The sequence below is a fragment of the Mizuhopecten yessoensis genome, unplaced genomic scaffold (assembly GCF_002113885.1).
Source record: "Mizuhopecten yessoensis strain PY_sf001 unplaced genomic scaffold, ASM211388v2 scaffold9847, whole genome shotgun sequence".
In the NCBI taxonomy this organism is placed as follows: domain Eukaryota; kingdom Metazoa; phylum Mollusca; class Bivalvia; order Pectinida; family Pectinidae; genus Mizuhopecten; species Mizuhopecten yessoensis.
The window spans coordinates 1,675,267-1,699,243 of record NW_018408252.1 but is presented as its reverse complement, the minus strand read 5'-3'; the positions used below and the strand labels follow the sequence as shown (position 1 = coordinate 1,699,243).

The window sequence follows — 23,977 nt, the reverse complement described above, 5'->3', positions numbered from 1 at the left end:
ACTAAAGTATCGTGAAAATACCGACAATACAGCGAGGCAAGAAAGATAACTCTTCCATCTTTCTTTCCTCAAAAAAAGACATAGATGCCTTAATACTTTTAAATTGAAATTGTGCGTGAGAACATGAATTACATCAATGTAGAAAATATTGTGAGATATAAAATGTTCCCGGCGACTATGCGCCTTTATCTCCTGCATGTCAAGTTTTAATGCATGGTCTTGGCAGGCAAATTCATTTGAATTGAATCTTAAAATTTCGTCACATAAAAAAAAAATGGGAAGTGAATATGAAAATATGAGGACACCGAAATTTGGTAGATGGATAAAGAGACAGACAAAGGTAACGCTACATATATACCCTCTCAATTCTAGCTAGCCTTTAACTCTTATGAAAAGGAATACAAGATTTAAAGGGTTTTAAAGGGTTTAAGTCTAACACAAATCAGTTATAATGTGTAAGGCAGTGCATTTAGCGTAATTCTAACACATATTGCAAGTACAGTGTGTGAGATGAAATATTAACTTACGTTATTTCTTCTCATTCATATATATTCACTATTATATGTATATAGATATATATTTATTTTTCACTAGATATCTGAAAAATTGTTTAATCATACCATTTGTTTCCAAATATATAATGGTGGCGTACATTCCAGTCGTTTAACAACGATTGCATTAAACTCTCCTGGTGATCTGAACGAGGGATCTTGAAACATGAATTCGTACATTGTTGAAGATTGTTTTTTCTTCTTCAAAAAGAAATGTGACGTCATCCTTTGTTACCATGTAATAGATATGACGCGAGTCATCACTATTTCCCTCCCCACAAAGGAAAACAGAAAATAAATAATACTTCATCACAGATAAATATAACATATCAAGAAATGTCTGCAGACCTCTACGAATCTTTCTCAGTGATTTGATCATGGTCAAAATCAGAAATACTTTGCTCATATAGTGTAACTGGGGTAATATAGTGTAACTATGGTGATAAAGTGTAACTGGTGAAATAGTGTAACTATGATGTATGGTCATATAATATAACTATGGTGAAATAGTGTAACTACGGTGATATAGTATTACTATGGTGATAAGTGTAACTATGGTAATATAGTGTTGCTATGGTGATATAATGTAATTATGGTTCTATAGTGTAGCTATGTTTCTATAGTGTAACTATGGTTCTATAGTGTAACTATAGTGATATGGTGAAACTATAGTTTTATAGTGTAACTATGGTGATATAGTGTAACTATGGTGACATGGTGTAACTATGGTTCTATAGTGTAAATATGGTGATATGGTGTAACTATGGTTCTATAGTGTAACTATGGTGATATGGTGTATCTATGGTTCTATAGTATAACTATTGTGTTATGATGTAACTATGGTTCTAAAATGCAACTATGGTGATTTGGTGTAAATATGGTTCGATAGTGTAACTATGGTGATATGGTGTAACTATGGATCTATAGTGTATCTATGGTGATACGGTGTAACTTTGGTTTGATAGTGTAACTATGGTTCTATAGTGTAACTATGATTATATAGTGTAACTATGGTTCTATAGTGTAACACACACCATATGGTGTAACTATGGTTCCATATAATAGTGTGATTGTGGTGATGAAATTTAACTGTACTGACATACTGTGATTGAATAGTGTAAATATGGTAAAAATATAACTGTGTTGGAAAAAAATGATAAAAATGATAATTAGCGAGTGACTTAGATTAGGTTAATATTATTATCAATATATTATTTCTTATGTTTTACATAACAAGTGGCGTAGCATACATGTATTTGTTGTTTTGTTATTTGCCTTCAAGTTACTCTGTAACTATAAATGAGCAATAAAATTATTGAATTGAATTTTTTTTTAAATGTATCAAGCATTCACTAAATTTTTCAATAATTTTTTAATCATATACATGTTTATTAATTTCTTTTTTAATGATTAATATGGACCGTCTGTATCAATCGACAAAAAAAAGGAAAGGAGGGAAAAAAATCTTCTTGAAAATTTTAGTCTGATAAAAACGTTGAAAATCTCAAAGGTTAATGTAGAATTCTAAATAAAAAAACTAGTTAGTGAAGTACAAAAATAATATTATTCATATGAAAAGTCGTATTTTTTATAATCAGACTAAAAGGATTTCCCAGATTACGAGAGATTGTTTCAAGGGCCTTGTAGAATTCTATTTCTTTTTCAACCTATAGGAGGGGGAACTCCCTCTCCCATACCCTCCCCCTCCTCCGGCGCTCGACCCCATGTAAGCATACACTCCGAAAAATGATTTGTTACGCCACTGAATACGACTGTGTTAAACGTAAAAAAAGTATGGCATCATTTTTTTAACTAATGTGGCATGCCAGTATCATAAGGAAAATTTGAATAAGTGCTGACATTTTTATCAACTGTTCCTTCAATATTTCAACATATCAAACTGAAAACTATTAATTCCCATACATTTATCAATTGAACAGCCAATTATATTAATTAATTACATTCAAACCCATGCTGGGAAATACGTATATAACACTTAATTTGATTCTGGTCATTGGAATGGTGATTCTCCATTTGTCAAAGAAAGAAGGTCTATATAAAGGACAGAAAAGGACAGAATATATATAGTTAATGAAAATTTCAGAAATTTTATCAAAATTTTCCTTAGGAAAACAGCATTTGCCATCCTAAAATGTACGTACATTTTCTCATCCCTGTAACGGTTTTGCAATCAACTCTAATTATGTTTTGATATAGTCCATGACATTAAAAAGATTTAAAGAACAAACATTGTTGAAAATACAGCCATTTCTATTTCATAGCAGGTCATGGTGTTGCAACCAATTTTTATATGTATCAGTAGAATTGGGCAATATATATACAATTTATAATTTTCTTTCGTAAAAAGTTTTCTGAACGAAAATTATTGTATATTTTTTAGTCCGATTGAGATCGAATTCCTGACATTACCCTTACCCCTGAACTCTCTACGTGTGAGGTGCGTTCTTTCCACGGGCACGCATGGCGTAAGAATGGCTGCCGGTCCGATTGCAGAAAGGAATCAGGGTTTGTATGTTCAATGGTGCTCATTCGGAGACATTTAATTTAGCTTTAACCATTTCTTTACGCTTATCGTTAATTTACAACCAGGTGGTAATGGTCCCGTTCCTGTCGTTTCACAAACAATGCATTGTAAATAGTCAACAACGGTCCATTTATTTTTATTTGTTTTGAAACGTTTTTAAACGATCTTGTCCAAATTTGTGCAGAAATCTCACAATAGCTTGATAATGGGTTGTTTCGTAGACATAGTTATGTGTTCATAGAAATAAGTTTCATTTGAAATCTCCATTCAAATTTAATGTTCTGGTGTATTTTGATATGCCTTTGTCAAATTATGTCAACGAACGCGAAATATAGGCAGGTCTGGTCCATCCTAATTAAGACGTTTCGGCACAAGAGGTTTCAGTACCGAAAGAAGAGATAATCGGTACATATGATAGAGATGTGTCGGCACTAACATATAAAAACACACTTTATCGCATGCTTGCCAACTTTTTAAAATTTCCTTGGGGGAAATTTTGATTCTCAAAATTAAAACCTAAATAAAATGTGTGTATATACACCCTAGAAACAAAAGAACTCTTAAAATGACATTTTTTGAGTTGTGCTTTCAGATGAAATCATTAGATCTTAGAATATTGGATTAGTTTAGCAAATTCACTGGTTGAAAATACTAAATATAAGGGTAAAAATTCGAGAGTATCTCTCCTAAATAGGGAGAGTTGGCAAGTATGTTATCGGGATGTATTAAAAAGACCGCAGAAATTTGAACTTTTAACACTTTATCTTAGGTGGCAGAGTACAGTAGAAATGGCTTGACCCTAAAAATAAAGGGCATGTCTCGGATAAGCATGGATAGCGGATTCATCCTGCACAACACACCTACATATATATATATATTTATATTTATAAACTTCATTTTGAATAGGTGTTTTTTAGAAGAACATTTTTTTTTTCAAAAAGTGATTTCCCCAGATTTGGGACTTCTGAAAACCATGGTTACCACATCAAAAAACACCAAAATATGCAAAAAATCATGATTTTTAACCCAGAATTTGACCCCCGCAAGTAGAATTGTTTTTCTTAAAACCTGTCTGAAATTAAATATCGCCTACTCGGTAACAGAAATACTCACGTTTTAGCATAGGTCATTCCGGTGGATTTTTCACAATATTTACACATGTGCTGAGTACAAAAATAGACTACATGAAAAGCTAGCTTTTGTTGTGTAGATACAGATTTGTAAATGCCCAAAATTGTAGTCTCAAACCAAATTCATTTTTTTTTTAAAAAAATTATGAAGCCCACATAGTCCACTTCATCATGTATATGCCAATTTTAGTGCTGATTTTTTTTTTAAATTTTGATACATGTTATATTACAGGGGTTATTCATTGTATAAAAATATCACCCATGGCCACCGTACGCTACTGTACTCTGCTACCTTATACGGAGGCTGTAGAATCATCTCCAGGGCCAGCTCTGGGTCTTGATTCAGTTTCGCCAAATTTTGATTTGTGCTGGGCACAACAGATACGGGCACGCAACTACTATTAACATTGATCTTGTTAGTCTTTCAGTCGCTGGGTACGTTATATCCCAATACAACCGTACCCAGCGACTGAAAGTCCAACAAGATCAATGTTAATAGTAGTTGCATATGCCCCTGTGGTATGTGTGATGGTGCAAAATCATAGACTAGTCGGTCCCCCACTAATTTTAATGAATGCTATAAAATGTCAGTGCCCTGCAGGTTGACGACATGCAGGGTTAAACAATAAGGCATTAATTAAGGATAGCCTGCAGCAAGCCTGAGACTAACAAAATCTCCAGCTCAGCAGCTTGATTAGTGGTTTTGATTCTTAAAACTGTTTGCCTGATTGACCTGTCAAAATTCTATAAGACTAATCATGTAGAATTATAATTGGTAAGTGGAATTTGCAAATGGATTAGTAAAATTGGAAAATACTAGCCCGACTGACTTGTGGTTTTGAAAATTAATTCCTAGTCCTGTCAGAGACAAATCTGACACGCAATGTTAACTTATAACTGATTCCAAAACATCTCTAAAATGACTCGATAAGTTGAATATATGAACACTTGTAGTTTTATGATGTCACCCACAGATGAGTATTAGTTGTAATCATGAAACTGGCATTGCTTTTTTTTTCCTTTCCAGATGCGACGGTGTACGTCGGTGGCCTGGATGAGAAGGTCTTGGAGGCCATTCTCTGGGAACTTTTCCTTCAGGCTGGTCCTGTTGGTAAGACAAACAAAATAATAGATATCTTGTGTCAGTATATGTTGCATCACAATTACAAGCCTTTCAGTTAACCTTTGACATGTGGTAATTTCAGAAAACGAGAGATTTTCACTGAAATCACATTTCAGTCAAAACAGATGTAAAATAAAAACAACTTTTTAAATAATTCAAAACTATTTTATTGACAATACATATATAATACAAACAGATAAGTTGTATATATTAAAGAAGATGTTAGAACAGTATTGACAAAAGAATCTGACAACAGGCTATGTCTAATGTCTATATCAGTCTTCTTTTTAAACCTAAGAGTCCAAGCTTATTCTGGGGAGTCGGAACATACTCTCAAGTATCTACTGAAAGTCCTGAATCATCATGTTAGAATGAGGATAGTACTAGAAGACATTGTGATTGTGTAGATTTAGAGATGGAATTGTTAACAATATTAATTGATATAATCTTTCCCCAACTTGGGTGTAAAGTTAATAGAATCTCTCACGCCCTTGGGGGTGAGATAGGGGAATCTCAACCTGAGGGGGAAGATTCTTAATGATAAGTTGCCAAACATGAGGCATTGTCGAGTGTTTGAGATTCCCCTATCTCACCCACAAGGGGGTGAATGATTCTTTTTATCTTACCCTGTTCACCCATTATGTATCATATACAAAATGTAATGTTAACATCACAGGCTTAATTCAGGTTTGATGTGACTTCATTGTATTGTTGAAGTGACGTCATACCATTGTTATGAATAGGGGAATCCCCCCCGTCTCAACCCTAAGGTAAGACAAGGAAATCTCATACGGTAAAAGTGCAGATACACCTGTCCAGGGTAAGAGAAAGATATATCTTTCCCTGATCAGAAATGTGTCGGACTAATGGGAGAGAAATCAATCAGAAGGTCGGAGAAAATTTAATTGTTTAGGAAGATTCACCTGAATTCTTGCAACTTGGTTATATTTATTTATGATGAGATGTAAAAAAAATGTCATGACTGTGATTTTCAGTGAATGTACACATGCCAAAGGACCGTGTGACCCAGAGTCACCAAGGTTATGGGTTCGTCGAGTTTATGGGAGAGGAGGACGCAGACTATGCCATAAAGATAATGAACATGATAAAGCTGTATGGCAAACCAATACGAGTCAACAAGGTAATGCACTTATGCATTAAACTGCATTCTGTTATGTGTAATGGTCCTATAACACGGAACAGGATTGCAAACAAAATGAATAACGTGTATTAGCGCTTATGATTATTTGTCTGCAATCCTGTTCTGTGTTATAGGACTATAACACGGAACAGGATTGCAAACAAAAAGAATAACGTGTATTAACGCTTATGATTATGTGTCTGCAATCCTGTTCCGTTTTATAGGACCATAACCCGGAACAGAATGCTGGTTTATGCTTATATTTACTTTTTTCATTTTTTTTTAGTTTTCATTTCTGAGTTCACAACGCACCTTTAAATTCAAATTTCACCATGTTTGTTCAAGAGGTAAAACAGCCCATGGCATTGCTCACGGAATGTTGTCTCGTGACTTTTCCCGTAAAAAATATAGTTTGAGGGAAAAAACACGATAATTTAATCATTCAAAATGTTCAATTCACATTTTATAATATCCTTACATAAAATGGTGAATATTATTGAATCATAGTGAGGATTTTTTCTTTTCCAAACTAGTGCGTAGGGGAAAGCTATCCAGTAGTTAGTCGGTCCCGAGGAGATATCACTACGCCTGTGTTATGGTCTCATAATTCAGAACTGACCTTGGTAGTGTTACATAGAGGCAATGTAGAGCAAATGTAATATATTTATATATACATAAACTATATTTAAACAAGTTCTTTCAACATATATTAATCACTCTTGTTGGCCCAGATGTTAGGGGGTGGGAGTCTCAATGCGGGAGTGAACCAGAGTAACCGTAAAAATACCATGTTGTCGGGCAGATGGCCATATACATATATACTGTTTTACGTCAGATCAAGGAAATCAAACCCCGGCCACCTTGGTCAGGTAAAAGGCAAGTGTGTGATACACTTTGATACACTGTGCCACCCACCCGACAACCCGTATACTGTATCACCTGAACTTCGCCATATAGATTATCACTCAAATATCTTGTTAGTCATCTGTATTTATTGAATAACCAATATTAAGCAAAGAGCCTATAACTGTGGTTGCAATATACTGCAAAGTGAAATCCTTGTGATTAAGTTGTTACAACAACAACTACAATAATAATCGTTTACAAAACTGTTTTGATCTACTGTATGCCACACTTGTAGGCAGAATTGATCATACTATTATTGACATATTATTTGCCTTGCTATACATGATGTTTCCCATGGATGTGATAGTAAATTGTTGCAAAATTCTCATCTCTGTAGTATGTGACTTACGAAGATTTATTTGAATTACAGATTTGTGGATATTTAATTTCAGAATGAATGGAAACAATTCAAATAATTATTGTGAAATTTCTAATATGACAAAACGGTATTGAAACTCCAACCATATTTTTTTTATTTTTTTTAAACAGGCGTCTGCTCATCAGAAGAACCTTGATGTGGGTGCCAATATCTTTATTGGAAACTTAGACCCAGAAGTGGATGAGAAATTACTATACGACACATTCAGTGCATTTGGTGTAATATTACAAACACCTAAGGTAAACATACTGCTGTTTATTTACAATGAGAAATAGGAATTACTGTCCCATGCAAAAATGTTTAAGCCATATTGCACGGACCAACGATTGAACGACGTTTTTTTTAAATTTTCATGTCAGTATGAAGGCAAATCGGTTACATCCTATTGTATGAAGGCTGCTACGTTCATACGGGCATGAACATTTAATAAACATCGTTCAATCCATATATTAACATTTTTACTACAGAACAAATGTTTGTTATTTGTTCTTAAATAATTTATTTTATTACTGCATTTTGTTTGTATAATTTATTTAATAACTGCGTTTTGTTTATGATTCATCCTTTTAACGACATGAGCGGAACAGCCCTATTTTAAACAAATTGGCGCCAATAATTAACCGTAGTCATTTGAGTGTTTGACGTACAGACATTCTCCGTGTAAACCGAAGCGAAGCGACAAGACTCTCATTGAACAAGGTTTATCCATGATGTCATAAGTAAACCACGAAATACGCCACATGAGGTTTTGCTTTCATACTCAAATGAAATGCATTTCTGCTGGTAATCTTCATATAGTGGGTTGCAGCGCAAATGTAAATATAGATTTTTGATGGAGTCTTACAAAATGGTAAAAACCTCATTTAAAAATATCTACAATGGCAGGGGTAATCCTAGAGAGGGCTATGGGGCCATTGACCCATGTTTCAATTTTCTTTTAATTTTACAAAGAATGCCCACTCTTAATTTTGATATTAACTAAAAATTGCTGAAAGGGTTCACTGCTCTCAAATTTCAGGATTTTCCCTGCATTGGTAACATGTTCAATAATGTACATGTAGATATTTGGGAGGATGTTAGTTCAACTTGAAAAAAAAAGCTTATAGGAAATGGATTAATGATCTATGAGATGTTGAAATTCATTGTGTAGCATTGACTTGCTCATATTTTGAATTTACATTTTGGATAGAAAAATGATAATTCTGTAGTTTTTCTTAAATTATCTCCCTTCATCAATTTCTCAGTTTGAATACAATATTTTTTTCTGTCATTGGCATTAAATCAAAAATAGCTTTGCATTCCTTAGATTAAAACAATAAAAACTTCCCTTTAAATTAACTGAACATTTTGGGGGTGCATCTTCATTGCTAATCAAAACTTTTGTTCTGGCTTATAGCAATCGCTAATATTTCAGAGAAAACTGCCTCTAATTCTTTTATATATAGAAAGCACTGGAATTTGATAGATACATTTTGAATTCTTGACAGAAAGGATATAGATTGAAGCTTGAATGTTTTACAGGTTTGTTTGGTACGAATGATAGGTACAATTGAACAATTCACACTAAATGTGAACAGCCTTTGCTGAGATGCAGTGCCTCGTGTAGTTTCCATGTTTTGCTATAACAATTTTGAGATTTTTGCAGTTACTGTACCATCCAGTATAGAGTTGAGCTCTTAGCTTGTTTTCCAATCCCTGTGTAATTAACATGTTTGAATAGTGAATAAATACTGTTTAACTCATTCACCACTGAAATTTCATAATGAACTATTCCAACCTTTGAACTGGAAGAGTTCAAATGTGTCTTCAGGGGTGAATGAGTTAAACTAAAGTGTTTGTTCGCCAGTTCATCAAAACGTCAACTCCTTAAAATTTGATAATCGCTAAAACTTGGTTGCGCTAAAATAAGTACAATTTACAGTAATGTATATACCAGGTACCAGAATTTTTTTGCTGTAGTTTAATTTCTGCCTTTTCCGCCCTCCCCAACAAGGGCGAATCTATCATGACAGCGAATGTTAGCACACAACACACAATAGGAATGAAATGTGAAGGGCACAATTAACACTAGACAAAGGTTGATTTTATCAGCAAAGGACAGATATTTGACTGGGCGAGTTCAGATTGTTTCCCAGTAAACAGTATTAATTTTTGCTCAAATTTTCCCTTCAGATAATGCGAGATCCAGACACTGGAAATTCCAAAGGCTACGCCTTCATCAATTTTGCATCATTTGAGGCATCAGACGCAGCAATAGAAGCTATGAATGGCCAATACCTGTGTAACAGGGCGATTTCTATATCCTACGCCTTCAAAAAGGATGCCAAGGGAGAAAGACACGGGTCTGTGGCAGGTGAGTCGTGTAATCAATGGTCAGGGGTTGATGTACTGTATTGTATTGTTTATTCAATTTGAAGCCTTACGGCTCATAAGCATACATAGCAACGTATAATTGATACATCAGTGATATGAAATACCAAATATTTATAACATCATGTATGAAGCATAATCTTCTACATCACATGTTTAATTCTTTAAATTACTATGAAGTACAAGATAAATAAATTATCGGAAGATGGACAGCTCTTATAAAATTACCTCACCTAAGTGTACCGTGACTATCGGAAAACAGATGAGGTGACAACATTTTCTTAATAACTGGGGATCAACAAAGAGTATGTTAATTATAAAAACAAAAAACAGGCATACAATTTGTATGCAGTGATGTAGTGATCAGGGGATGGACAAAACAATATGTGTTAACCTGGAAATAAACAAGTACTCAAATGTTAGTGTGATAAAAAACACAATAACCTAAGGTTGGAATCTAGACCGTTCTAACCAACTTGATTGCAGATATTTTCCTAAATTACACAGCTCTTTTCTGTTATGTACATCTAGCAGCTGGACAAGTTTATATGAAGATGGGCGGCTCCAGTAATACTTTTTAATGAACTTTTTACGAACATCAACATAGAGTGAACAAATCAGAACAAAATGGAACTCATCCTCTACCTGGTTTTGATTACAATAACGGCATAACCTATTCGCCCTCGGAATATTACGATACTGACCTTCTTCTATATATAACTGATGCGATGAAAGTCGTAATTTCGAAATAAGTTTAAGATACGCATCTGGAATAGACTTTGTTAGATAAAATTGTAACGTAAAGATATCTCTCAGGAATTTATACAAATAACATTTGGATGATCTTTCAGCAAATTCATTACTTGTTTGAATGAAAACATCTGTCAAACGCTGCTTGAAACAATGTAAAAATACCCTTTCATTATCAACATAATGAGTTAACCAGACATTACCAAAACCAGAAGACAATAATAATTTTCTAACTTGACAACGCCAAATACAGTTTCTGTGATAACATTCATCCATATCTTCATAAACTGACTTAAGAACACAATTGTCGCATTTAATTAGTTTCAACCAATATTTGATTATTCGACACTTCCTGATGATATGCAAAGTCAGACGTCCTAACTCCGAATATACCATAAAAGATGGCGTACTGTTTTTTACATTCAGAATTCTTTTTAAAAAATCAACACGCACTGTAGCATGATGAAAGGTCTTAGAAGGACACAGTATTGTCTTAATCAAGACACAAGCAGGAAATATTACTTACCAAAATATCTGTAAATGCTGTGATATGTCATTGTTCATGTCAATCTGATTAAAATCATCTGTTACATGGCTCCGCCTGAACATCTGAATGTGCCGCGGTCAGGGTCACGTTCAGGTGACCTTTAGATGAACCAATCAGAGGCGCGCTGGCAAAAGTTTGCCAGCGAATCGGAATATCATGGTTGATAGATAAATAGCGAGGGGTATCAAACAGATTAGTTTTCCAAAACAAATATGGCGGCGGGAACTGACGTTTCTACGACGCCAAGGAAAACGTACCCCTTAGGTAATAATTGCGGAGGCAACACCGCCATACAGTTTTTCCTCTTTAATAAAGCTTCGCATATCTTTTTCTGTTCGTGTTTCAGACGATCAATCTCAAACAACTTCAGAACTTTCGCATCATTCTCATCAATGTCCAACATATTTGGTACATCTCCGAGCGCCCTTTTGAAAGAGGGTCTCTGATTGGTCAAAATTTAATGAGTATTCATAAATATAAAGGTCACCCTGACCGCGGCACACTCAGATGTTCAGGCGTAGTACGAAGTTAACGAAGACATGTAACAGATGATTTTAATCAGATTGTGTTCATGTCTATGACTTAATAAAGGTGCAGATCGCGTAAAACATTTGACAAATTCCTTTGCCCGCATTTTTGCTATTTCTTCTTTGGTTATGTGTATATATATTATATGTGTGTCTAATTATATAATAACTTTGTATTTGTACAGCTCTGGGCAACTAAAATAGTAAAAAGAAATGGGAAAAAAGTAAATATTGTGGTTCAACCTTCCTGTTTACTGCTTTCAGTTTGTATTGTTTGATTTTGTTTCAGAGCGTCTCCTTGCCCAGCAGAATCCACTGTCACTCACAGACCGGCCTCATCAGCTGTTTGCCGATGCCCCACCCCCTCCACAACAACCGCCAGCTCCAGCCCAACCTTCTTCTATAGCCCCGCCCCCTCCTCCTCCCTCACCAATGGGACTCGGTGGCCAAAACCAAGGTTGGTAAAAATAATGATTATATATTGTATACATGACCAGGGGTTTTTCAAAACCCTATGGTACATGAAATAAATCATTAAACCTAGTTTTATTATACTGTGTTTTCAATTTGGTAATGAAGAACTTCAAAAAAATAACAGATACAGATATTAAGGTTGAACCCTTTCTACCCTATGTAACTTTAATGAACTGGACCATGCATTGATTTGGATGAGTCCATGAAGGTGTACAGTGGTGAAATGGTACAAGTTGCAGCACTGATAGTTCTTGCACATCTCAAACAGAATTTTCAACAAAAACCCAGTACAAGAGGTTTCCAGTCCGACACTTTGTCTTGGATCCCTGACGTTATTATTAAAGGGACAATTTAGTGAAGTAAGTTTTTTAGTTCACCTGAGCTTTGCTCAAGTGACCTATTCTAATCGCTTTCTCTACATGGAAAGAAAGATCATCAGCGGCTTTACTTTAATCGTAAATTTCAGGACCCCCGAGCTATCCGTTCTCCCTTGGGGAGGGGGTAAAGTTTACTATAGTTTATATAGGGAAATAACACTTTGGGGTATATATTTTATCCATTTTTAGCAGAAAATTACTCAAACTTAGTCAGAATCATCTTTGGTGAATGAGAGTATTACTTTGTAAAATTGGGATTCCTGCCCCATCCCCAGGGGCTAGGGCGGGGACCCAAAGGGAACATTAACCAATATTTTCCAATTCTTATCCTTTGATGACATGACAAGTATTGTATTTCACTTAGTTTACATGCTGATTTCCACATCACATCTAAACAATAAAATAAAGCTACCAGTACCTATGATATAACTCAGGTGACCGCTAAGGCCCTTGAGCCTCTTGTTTTATAACTTGGTCACAAAACTCTTCATGATTATATAGTTTGATACTCCATATGAACAATTCATGTCAAGAAATTGACAAGAAACCTCCACATGAACAATTCATGTCAAGAAATTGACAAGAGACAGGTTTTTTTGGCATTTTTATTCAGTAATGGAGAAATCCTTAACTGTACAGCCGTACGTTTGAGCGGCAGCTGTCGGTGAATTTCTAGCTAACAAAAATGTCTTTCCAGCCGAGGAGAGATGGTAACTTCTTTCGCCTAGCCTCTCTGAATACAAGTATATACATCTATTTTGAATCAAAATCATCTTCCAACAGCGTTTAAACCTATCGATATCGTACTTTCTGAGGTTTGAAATTCTCCCTGCGGCACCGGTACCCTCTCAGTGCGTGCATGCTCTAATTGAACATGTTCGTTTTTATTCAAATCCAAATGTGAACAGAAATATCTGATTAGAGGTATATATTATGCTATTTATAATTCTTACTTGCGATATATTGTGTAAATTCAAGAATGAGTTATGTGTGAACTCGGACTCATAACTGACACTGTGTTGTTGGTCGACAGCGTAGTGCTGTACATGTTTACTTCTCACTGAAAGGCCCGGATATTGAGCTTTTTCTGTCGTAGCTATTTTTATCATCGGCTTTTCCTAAAGATGTCATGGTCACTGACCACACTGGACGTTGGCTTCAGGTTATGTCATTGTCAACTACGTAAACTTTTGTAATGAGATACATATTTTTTCAGTAGCGACTTGATTTTCAGGTAATAAAGAAAATTACTTCACTGAATTGTCCCTTTAAATAGATGTCAAGTGCTAGCACTTGTGATGTCAGACTACCTCCCAGTATCTAAATCTGTTGATGCATAACAGGAAGCTCCCTTGTAAGAATCAACAGGATGTCTGACAAATGCATAAGTTCTGTTTGTTTATTCTGAATATCACTACATATCGATACTTAAATGGAATATCACAATCAATCATCGAAATATTTTCGATATAACTGGTATTAATGATAATATCAAGCGTCNGTCCATTTTGAAAGCGTTTTCCTTTTTTTTTTTTTTTTTTTATTTGACCTTGAAATTTGCAAGAAAATGATAGAGCAGTACTTGAAAAATGTTTGTATTTTGTCCAGAGAGTCTGTATATCGAGAATAAAAGAGCATTCGGGGAGATACAAGTAATACGTTGGAGAAGTCGCCATCTTGTTGATGTAAAATAGTAGACGACCTTTACCTTGGTTTGTTTATATACACAGGTATGGGTTCCTCTGTTGGTATGATGCCACCTCCAGTGCCACCGCCCAACTCCAACCAACAGCAGGTGCCGATGCCACCACCACCAATGCCACCCATGGGGATGCCACCCTTCCCTCCACCAGGCATGCCACCCCCGCCAGGTAAGTACATGACAACCTTGTTTTGTCCTTGTAAGGAATACTTGCTTTCGGGGAGGTGATGTTTTCAAGGTACTTTTCATTTTCAAGCAATATTCTTTAGAGCAAAAATTAAACTTGTGTCTTAATGTATTTATTGCTGAGATACTGTAGAGCCTTTCTTATATCAGAGTTAAATGGCTATGGAACATATTCATTCTTTGCATGTGTCTTCTAAAAAAAAATCAAAAAAAATCACCCTGCATCCGTGGGCCGTCCATCCGTCTGTCCTTAAATAATTCTTGTTGGCGCTATATCTCGAAAAGTACTGGAGGGATCTTTATCAAATTTTACAAGAAGGCTCCCAATGATCCCTTGTTATGCATATCGGTTCTTGGTACTGATCACAAAGCCAAGAGGGCAGACAGGCAGCCATCTTGAACATGAGAGTTAAAGTTTGTCAGTACTATTTCTCAAAAAGTGCTTGAGGGATCTTTCTCAAATTTCACACGAAGGTTCCTCATCGTCCATAGTTAGGCATAACATTTTTTGGGACTGATCACAAAACCAAGATGGCCGACAGCCAGTCATTTAGAATTTGAGAGTTAAAGTTTGTTAGGGCTACTTTTTAGAAAATGCTTGAGGGTTCAGTCTTTCCCAAATTTACATTAAAGGTCCCCATGGTCCCTAGTTAAGCATTTTTCAATTTTGGGACAGAAGGGAAAACCAAGACAGCCGACAGACAGCCATCTTGAAATTTGAGATTACAAGTTTGTTAGCGTTATTTCTCAGAATGTTCAGGAGGGGTCTTTCTCAAATTTCACATGAACGTACCCCATGTTTCCTAGTTCTGTATTTCAATATGGCTAGTAGGTGGTCGTATTGAATTTGGGAGTAAAAGATCAAGTTACACTGATCTGAAAACCAAAATTCGAACAGGCAGCCATCTTGTAACAGTTTTAGTTTGTTATCGCTACTTCTCAGAATTTACTGGAAGATTCTGTCTCAAATTTGATATGTAGGTTCTGCTTGGTCCTGAGTTGTGCATGTTAACCTTTGAGGTTGATCAAAGAACTGATTAAGATGGCGGGCAGGAAAACTGATCAAACAGATAAGAGAAGTGAAGATAAAAAATCAAACTGACATAGAACTAATGAAGATGGTACAATGGTAGGCGCCAAGATCCCTCTGGGATCTCTTGTTTTCAAATACAAGAGACACTGCTCAAAATGAGAACCAAATTAAATGTAATAAGATTTAAATGATTCTCAATAATTTAGGATTATTCCTTTTCATTATTGATACTTAATTTTACCATAATTTTTTTCAGGTGTGATGAACCCATATGGTCAACAAGGACAGCCTCCTCCCCCCTCATCACAACCCCAGAACAGTCAACAAAACCAGGGCCAGAACTCAAGTAAGTGTCCCCTTCTCTATCATAACATGGCTAGAACATGGGACCGACAATAGTCCCAGGGCGTAAACTCAACAAGTAAGCGTCCCCTTCCTTCAAAATAGGGCTACAACATGGGGCTGAAAACAGTCCCAGGGTGTTCACTCAACAAGTAAGTGTCCCCTTCCCTGCCAAGAGCTAGAACTTAGACTTACAACAATCCCAGGGCATGAACTCAAAAGTGTCCCTTCTCTTCTTTTACAGAACTTTGGTCTGAAAATGGTCCCAGGGCACTAACTCATGCAATTGTACACCTCTTTGTCATAACAGGGAAATCGGATAATGTACGCCGGAAGATTTTCGCTGTAGTTTGATTTTCGCCTTTTTTGCCCTCTGGAGTGAAGGCGAATGTCTCATTACTGCAAACGTTAGAAAACAACATGCTTCTGTATGTGAAAGATGAAATTAACGCTGGGCGAGTTTGGATTTCACAAGCGATGGGCAAAAGTTTTACTGGGCAAATATTTCTCGGTATACAGTATGTGTCTGTATATACATATACCCGGTACACTAAAGCATGGGAATCAAGAGAAGGGCGAAAGTTTAACTGGGCAAACATTTCTCGGTATCCAGTATGTGCCTATATCTCGGTACACTAAAGCATGGGAATCCTCATGTTAAGTTGGTAAGAAGTGAAATGTTTTTTTCCATTTTAGTTTTTTGTACAAATACACTACAGCCATCCTTGAAATTTCAGGGTTACGCTGACTTGTTCTTTACACCCCTGGGATATGTCGTGACAAAATCAAAGGCTTTTTGATTAACTTTCGATAAGAAAACCGGACCAATTGCTAGGCTGAGACCCGACTTCAAAGCTGGTCAATTTTACCGTTACACTGCTGCACTATGGTTTTAATGCACATCAACCTAGTCTACTTGTAGCATCCACAAGTTGGAGTACACAGAGCCTTTAATTCGTTGTGACATATTCCAGGGCTGAAGAGAATGCAAGAGAGTGTCACTTTTGGAATTTTGAGGATACATGAAAACACACTCTGTACAAACATGTTTATCGCTAATTCCTGTTTATAACATAGTCATATGTTAGTCACCTGGCTAAGAATTATCTGGTGAACATCAAACTCTTATAAATTATTCCTACAGTGAATTGTTTTCTTAGGTCCTCGTACGTTTGTTGTAGACACGTTTTTGTGTAGTGTCTAGTCAACATTTTTGCGAATCTATAATGCTTGTCAAAGAAAAATTATATACAAAATAGGAATCTAGATATATTTTGGCTTCACAATTCTTTGATAGTTCTTAGATGTCGGAGGGAAGAAGAATGGGGCCGCGGTGGCCGAGTGGTTAAGGCATCTGACATTCTGTTACGACTAGCCGTCCACCACTGGGTCGCGGGTTCAAGGTCTTCGTGGTGCAGTCACCAGGTACTGGCCGTAGGTCGGTGGTTTTACTCGGGGAACTCCTGCTTTCCTCCACCACCAAAACACCTGACACATCCTTTAATGACCATAGCTGTTAATAGGGCGTAAAACACGTACAAAAAAACGAAGGGAAGAAAACCTGTAGAACATTGTGTAACAACCTGTATCTGTTTCAGTGCCTCAACCCCCACGTATGCCACCCGGCATGCCTCCACCCCCAGGGATGCAGCACATGGGGATGCCCCCTCACCCGGGGATGCGACCTCCACCCCCGGGCTGGAGAGGACCCCCGCCCAGAGGACCAGGCGGACCGCCATTTGGTAGGTTAAATCCTTCAGAGTCAATGATCAACACTGAATGCTGAAGCGATTGTCCATGATATGTTACTATCATTCTAAAAGCAGAAAAAGGCAATACCACTCAAGTGTTGATACAACTGCATTGTACCAGGGTCGAAGGCTAAAGTCATTACTATCCCCTCGCAACGAAAGTTTGAGGGGATATAGGATTCCGTCCGTACATACATACGTATGTTACACTCGATTGTCATCGCCCTAGCAACTTCATTCCTCAACGGAATATCATAAAACTTCATGCAAGTGTGTAGTATGATAATACCTTGAACAAGTTTGCATTTCAGGTTACTGCGTTACTGGTCAAGGTCACTTTTACTTTTTTATTTTTTAAAAGTTTTAAATTGCTCTAGCGACTTCATTTCCTCTAACATATGTACATGTCCTAATATGTGAATGGGAGGCGATTTGTATCACTTGTGATGCCTTGTTATCTTATTAAAAAAACAACAACACTGTCCTGGTGAAGTTTCTATTTGAACCGTACACAGTGAATATAGAAAACGATTGAGATGTTTTTGAACTGAACTTTTCAATTATGATAATACCTCCAAAGCTTTAATGACAGTCAATGTTACTGCTAGTATTAAAAGATAATAGTCAAACAACTAGTTGGACATCAGTGCAGGCAGGAGCATTCATAATTCAGTTGTTTTTAGTCCATCATCAGATGTTTGGTTGTTCGGATCACCCTTCGTCTCTGGTCCATCATTCTGTCCGTCTGTCTTAAACAGTTCTTGTTAGTGCTAATTCTAGTGATGTGCTGATGATCGATTAGAATCGAAAATCGATCGGTTTGACCTTTCTGATTCCGATTATTGATTACAAATTCCATTATTGATATAATCGATTCTTCATTAAAATCAAAGTGTTAATGTTTTCAATGTAAAAAATGTAATTGAAAGTCATACATTCTTATGATTTTTACTATATGATTGACAAAACTGCATAAAAATTGCTTGAAATCCATTCATTATAAAAGAATGAAACCTAGTGTATAGTTAACGACTCTGTCTGTTGATGTTATGGTAGTGTTCTCACTTTCTAAAATTATGAACCGATTATGCAATCGATCATCGATCGGTTTACTACTTTCGATTACAAACTGATTATCGATTATGATTTTAAACGATTGCCCATCACTAGCTATTTCTCCGAAGGTACTGGAGGAATCTTTCTGACATATCACGTGAAGGTTCCCCATGGCCCTGAGTTACCGATATTAAATATTAGGACTGATCGGAAAACCAAAATGGCTGACTAGTAGCCATCTTAAATTTTGAGAGTTCAAGGTTTGTTAGCACTATTTCTCAGAGAGCATAGGGGGGATTTTTTTTTAAATTTACATGAAGGGTTCCTCGTGGTTCATAGTTACACAAAATAATGTTTAGGACTAATTGGAAAACCATGATGGATAGACCTTTATCATATTTATTTGGATAATTTTCATAGGTTTGTACATGTTGTATTTGGAGGCTGAGCAGAAAGAAAAAAATGGTTGCCATACAGTCATATCTTGGATTTTGACAGTTCCAATTTGTTATCACTACTTCCCTAGAAGTATTAAACAGATTTCACTCAAATTTCAAATTAAGGTTCCCCTTGGTGAACATCAAGTACTATGCTAGTAAATGAAGAAAAATATCATACTAATCAACAGCATGAAGCTTAGATCAAAAGTTACCGCAAGGTGTATTTACTATTTACTTGATTCATTCCAACAAATAAAAGAAGAGTAAAGATCAATCTTACATAGAACCTATAAAGATGGCACAATGGGGGGCTCCAAGATCTCTCTGGGATCTCTAGTTTAGTTTTAGAACCTATACAGATGGCACAACGGGGGGCTCCAAGATCTCTCTGGGATCTCTAGTTTAGTTTGCTGATGAAAATTGTTTCTATTGATTGAATAACAAGTCATTTCATTTACTTTACCAGGCCGACCCCCGCATCCAGGAATGAAAGGACCACCTCCAAGCGGCCCCCGTGGTCCAATGAGAGGTCCCCCACCCCGAGGTCCCCGACCTCCCTTCCAGGGGCGACCCCCACCACCCCCTATGTACTGAGATTTGAGTCCGTGTTAATCAGAGGAGACTGACAGTTATAACAACTCGGGTAGAATCTCGGGATGACAAGGACCATGTGACTAACAACAGATTTCCTGGTGGATTTGATAAACATTTTTTCATGGTTCACCAGGGGATGAAATCTGTACGGACAGACAGTTCCCTCAGTACACCAGAACCAGGAGTGATGATGATGAGAGAGTGCCTAAATCCTGTGATGGTGTTTTACTTGTGTTCAAATGTATTCTGCCATTTTTTGTACAATTTGTTTGTTTTAGTGGAAACATCTAACAAAATGCAGACGAGAAATGGTGTGAAAAAATATTTCTTGTGTGTATGAGAGAATTTGATTTCCATTGTAATAATCTCCGATAATCAGGGCTTTTAATATAGGAAATCGGACAAAACCATTTCTTATAATGTATGTTTACAAAAAGTAGAGTTATCTCCCCTGACAAAGTAGTGCACAAAATCGAAAGGTGATCTCATATTAATGGAGATTGGAAATTTACTTAAAGGTTGAACGAGTCAATTGTGTCATTACCAGATTTCATTAATTCTAGACCCAATACACACAACCGATTTCGTTAGGAAGAAAACCAAATGAATGCTGTTAAAGTATTATCAGCAGGACAACACAAACAGGACATCAGTGGCATCACTAGGTCTTGTCATTTCAACACACAGAAAAAGACCTGTGCTGGAGACTTAACCCTTTCACCACTGTAGGCCAGAATGGACTCATCCAGATAAATGTATGGTAGAGTCTTCTTAAGTTACCTAGGGGTGAAAGGGTTTAAACAGTGTGATCTTTGTGGGGCTACTGCAGACTCATCCTTATGATTTTCTTTTTATTCCTTATGTAAACTTGATATAAACCTCAAGTTAGGGCTATTCCATAATTAATGTATGGGGAGGAAAGATTAAGTCAGGACTATTCCATAATTAATTGAATGGGGGTGGTGGGAGTAAGTTAGGGCTATTCCATAATTGTATGGGAGAGGTGAGAGTAAGTTAGGGCTATTCCATGATTAATTGTATAGGGGAGGTGGGAGTAAGTTAGGGCTGTTCCATAATATTTGTATTATGTGTGTGGTTGGTTTTAAATCAAATTTGCCATTCCTGATATCAAATTATTTTATATTTGATGGATGGTTGGGTCTCAGAAGAAGTGCCTTCCACCCCTCCATACACATTTTTTGGAACAGCCCATTTAATTTCTTGTCAAGTTAAGATAACAAAAGATACAGGTAATTAAAACAGGCTAATGCAGAGTTTGTTACATCCCTTTAGATTGTAAAATCATTATAAATGTACATTTTCAGACCACTTTATTGCTTAAAACATATATCAACAAAACATAAACTTTGGATGATGAAAATTAGTCTGTGTGGTATTAAAAATTTCACAAGTTGGGCTATCTGAAGTATCCCATCAGGTGGTTCTAATTTTGGACATTTTGTTTGTATTCAGTAACATTTTATCTGAACAAAACATAACTGCCACAGGGTGTTACATAATGATACTTTGTTTAACACATTTACCCCTGAAGACACATTTGAACTCTTCCAATTCAAAGGTTGGTATAGTTCATTATGAAATTTCAGGGGTGAATGAGTTAAAGATTACGTAGTTATTCCTATCTAGAAATATTCCAATCTCGGTGTGAAGTAAGTTTGATCAGTTGGGGCAGGTGACTGGTGTGTTAATGGATACATGCGTGAGAAATCAATCTTGGTACAAAATTCACAACATATTTGTTGATAGATTTTCAGTCTGCAGTGGCGTAGCATACATGTATGCTTGTATGCTCAAGCATACACTTAATTTTTCAATATTTTTATTAATTTCTTTTTTTATGTTTAATATGGACCACCTGCAGGTATCAATCATAAAAAAGGAAATAAATAAATAAAAAATTCTCAAACATTTTAGTCGGACAAAATAGTGTTGTTATGTTATGTCTATACACATTGACAAATCTCAAAGGTTTATGTAAATGAACAAATGTTTAGTGGAGTAAAATATTTAATATGATTCATATAAAAAGTCGGGTTTTACTTGTTAATAATCATCCTAAAAGGAGTTCCCAGAGAAAGGGAGAAACTTTTTTCCTCCCATACCCTCCCTCTTCACTGGCACTACACGCCTCGGATGCTCAACCCTGTGTTAGCATACATTCCGAAAAATGATTTTCTACGCCACTCGCCTGAGATAATTTGTGTCATAATTTGTCATTTATGTCTGCAAATCATGAGATGCTTATGTTATCATTTACTTTGTATGAATAGTAATCCCCAACCCCCATGACATTAAAAGCACTGTATAAGTGATGTGGAAGAAATATTTTTGAAGAAATATTTTTGCTAGATTGGGGTCATGAAATCAACCCAGAAGAAATGATCATGCAATTAAATTGACACATTAGCAATGAAATAAATATTTCAGGAGTATTGACTCATTCACCCCTGTATAAAGCAGTTAAGAAGTAACGTATTGATGAATTGGCAAACTAACACTTTAGTTTAACTCAATTCACCCCTGAAGAGACATTTGAACTCTTCCAATTCAAAGGTTGGAATAGTCCATTATGAAATTTCAGGGGCGAATGAGTTAATCAACCAAAGAATTTCCATTAAAAAGATAACCACTCAAGAATAGCTTTTCTCTGAGAGTTTTTGTTCTCGTTTAATTTAAATTTTTCATCATGTCGCCTGAATATTGGTTTACTAGAAACTTTAGTCGGTAACTTTCTTCGTTCTTCAATTCATCATAAATCGTGTGTGCAATAGAATTTAGATGAAAGTAAGTCAACATATCACATTTACGAATGTACTGTTAGGTCACCAGCTAATTCTGATTCTAGATCCTGCAATCCACACACTTTTGAGTGGAATGAGGGTTACTGTCAAGACTTAATAAATAGCACAGGTTGAATGTAGAAAACATGTTCCAAAACTCAGTTAAACAATGGAACTTGTTGCTGTCTATTCTAATTGTACATGTTAAATTTCATCTATGTCATAAGAAGAATGTCATGTTTTAATTCATCGCGTTTTGATGTGTAGTTATTGTATTTTATCAAATAAAAGTCATAGACTTGAAGAAAACTTAACACTGCATTGTATTATTTTGAAGAAAAATCTTTTCTGTAGGATTGGCATTAATGGAACAAATGCACTCTATTCTTGGGAGTCTCCAGTTTACCGATTATCTCCCTTATATCGGTGAAAATAGCAGTACATACATACTTGCAGTAGTCCTAGTACAATTCAAACTTTTTTGTGTTAATATTTCAAAAGATTTACATATCCCCAAATTTTTAGGTAAAATATGTGTGATATGTATCGTAGTGCAGACAAGAGAACAAGGTATATTTGGTATGTAAAATTTCACTTGTAAGCATGGAATTATTTTTCTCCTCTCTAATTCTTGTATGGCAGATATTTGTTCACCTGGTTAGAAGGGCCACTGGCATTTATACATGAAGCATCCTCTTGTCTGGCATCCTGTGTCAACTTTTGTGTCACCTGCAACGCGAGGTGACATATAGGTATTACTTTGTCGTCAACTTTCCGAGTTTTGGCATAGCACATTTGACATAGCAACGCTGATCATCGTTTTTGCCGTTAATTTTTGCTTGGTTTTGCGATAACTCGAGCCAAAACACTTTTCTCACTAAAAGCACTCTGGAATTCTTGTTCTGTCAAAAGACTACTAGTCCAGAAAGCCTTCAAGTATTTTGACTTTAGTTTGCAGTGATCATCCCTTTGAAAAGAGTTTTTTTAATATTGCATAAATGGAGGTAACTAGAGGAAGTTAGATGCAGGGATCACCATCTCATTTGGTCCTAAGCTTCTGTGTGCAAAGGATATTAATTGTTGTTTACGCGTAGTATGGGAAGGGAAGGGAAGGGGCAGAGAAGCTTAACCAAAAATCAGCAACTAGTTTTAATCTTTGAAAGATTGTTCCATATGTGTGATTTGGTATTAAGCATCCCTGAGTAAGAGTTTCGAACAGTGTACGAACTAATGGTGTAGGTCACTGGGGGGG

General features: G+C 36.1%; 1 protein-coding gene across 1 annotated transcript; it reads left to right on the top strand.

Moving 5' to 3' along the window:
* The first annotated feature begins 2,994 nt into the window (after positions 1-2,994).
* LOC110458836 (splicing factor 3B subunit 4-like) lies at positions 2,995-23,039 on the top strand. Its single transcript, XM_021510790.1, has 10 exons — positions 2,995-3,077; positions 5,254-5,337; positions 6,345-6,490; positions 7,886-8,014; positions 9,948-10,128; positions 12,259-12,426; positions 14,551-14,691; positions 15,998-16,087; positions 17,682-17,825; positions 19,797-23,039. Exons 1-10 carry the CDS (start codon positions 3,044-3,046, stop codon positions 19,922-19,924), a joined length of 1,245 nt encoding a protein of 414 aa, XP_021366465.1. The 5' UTR covers positions 2,995-3,043; the 3' UTR covers positions 19,925-23,039.
* Positions 23,040-23,977: the final 938 nt, after the last annotated feature.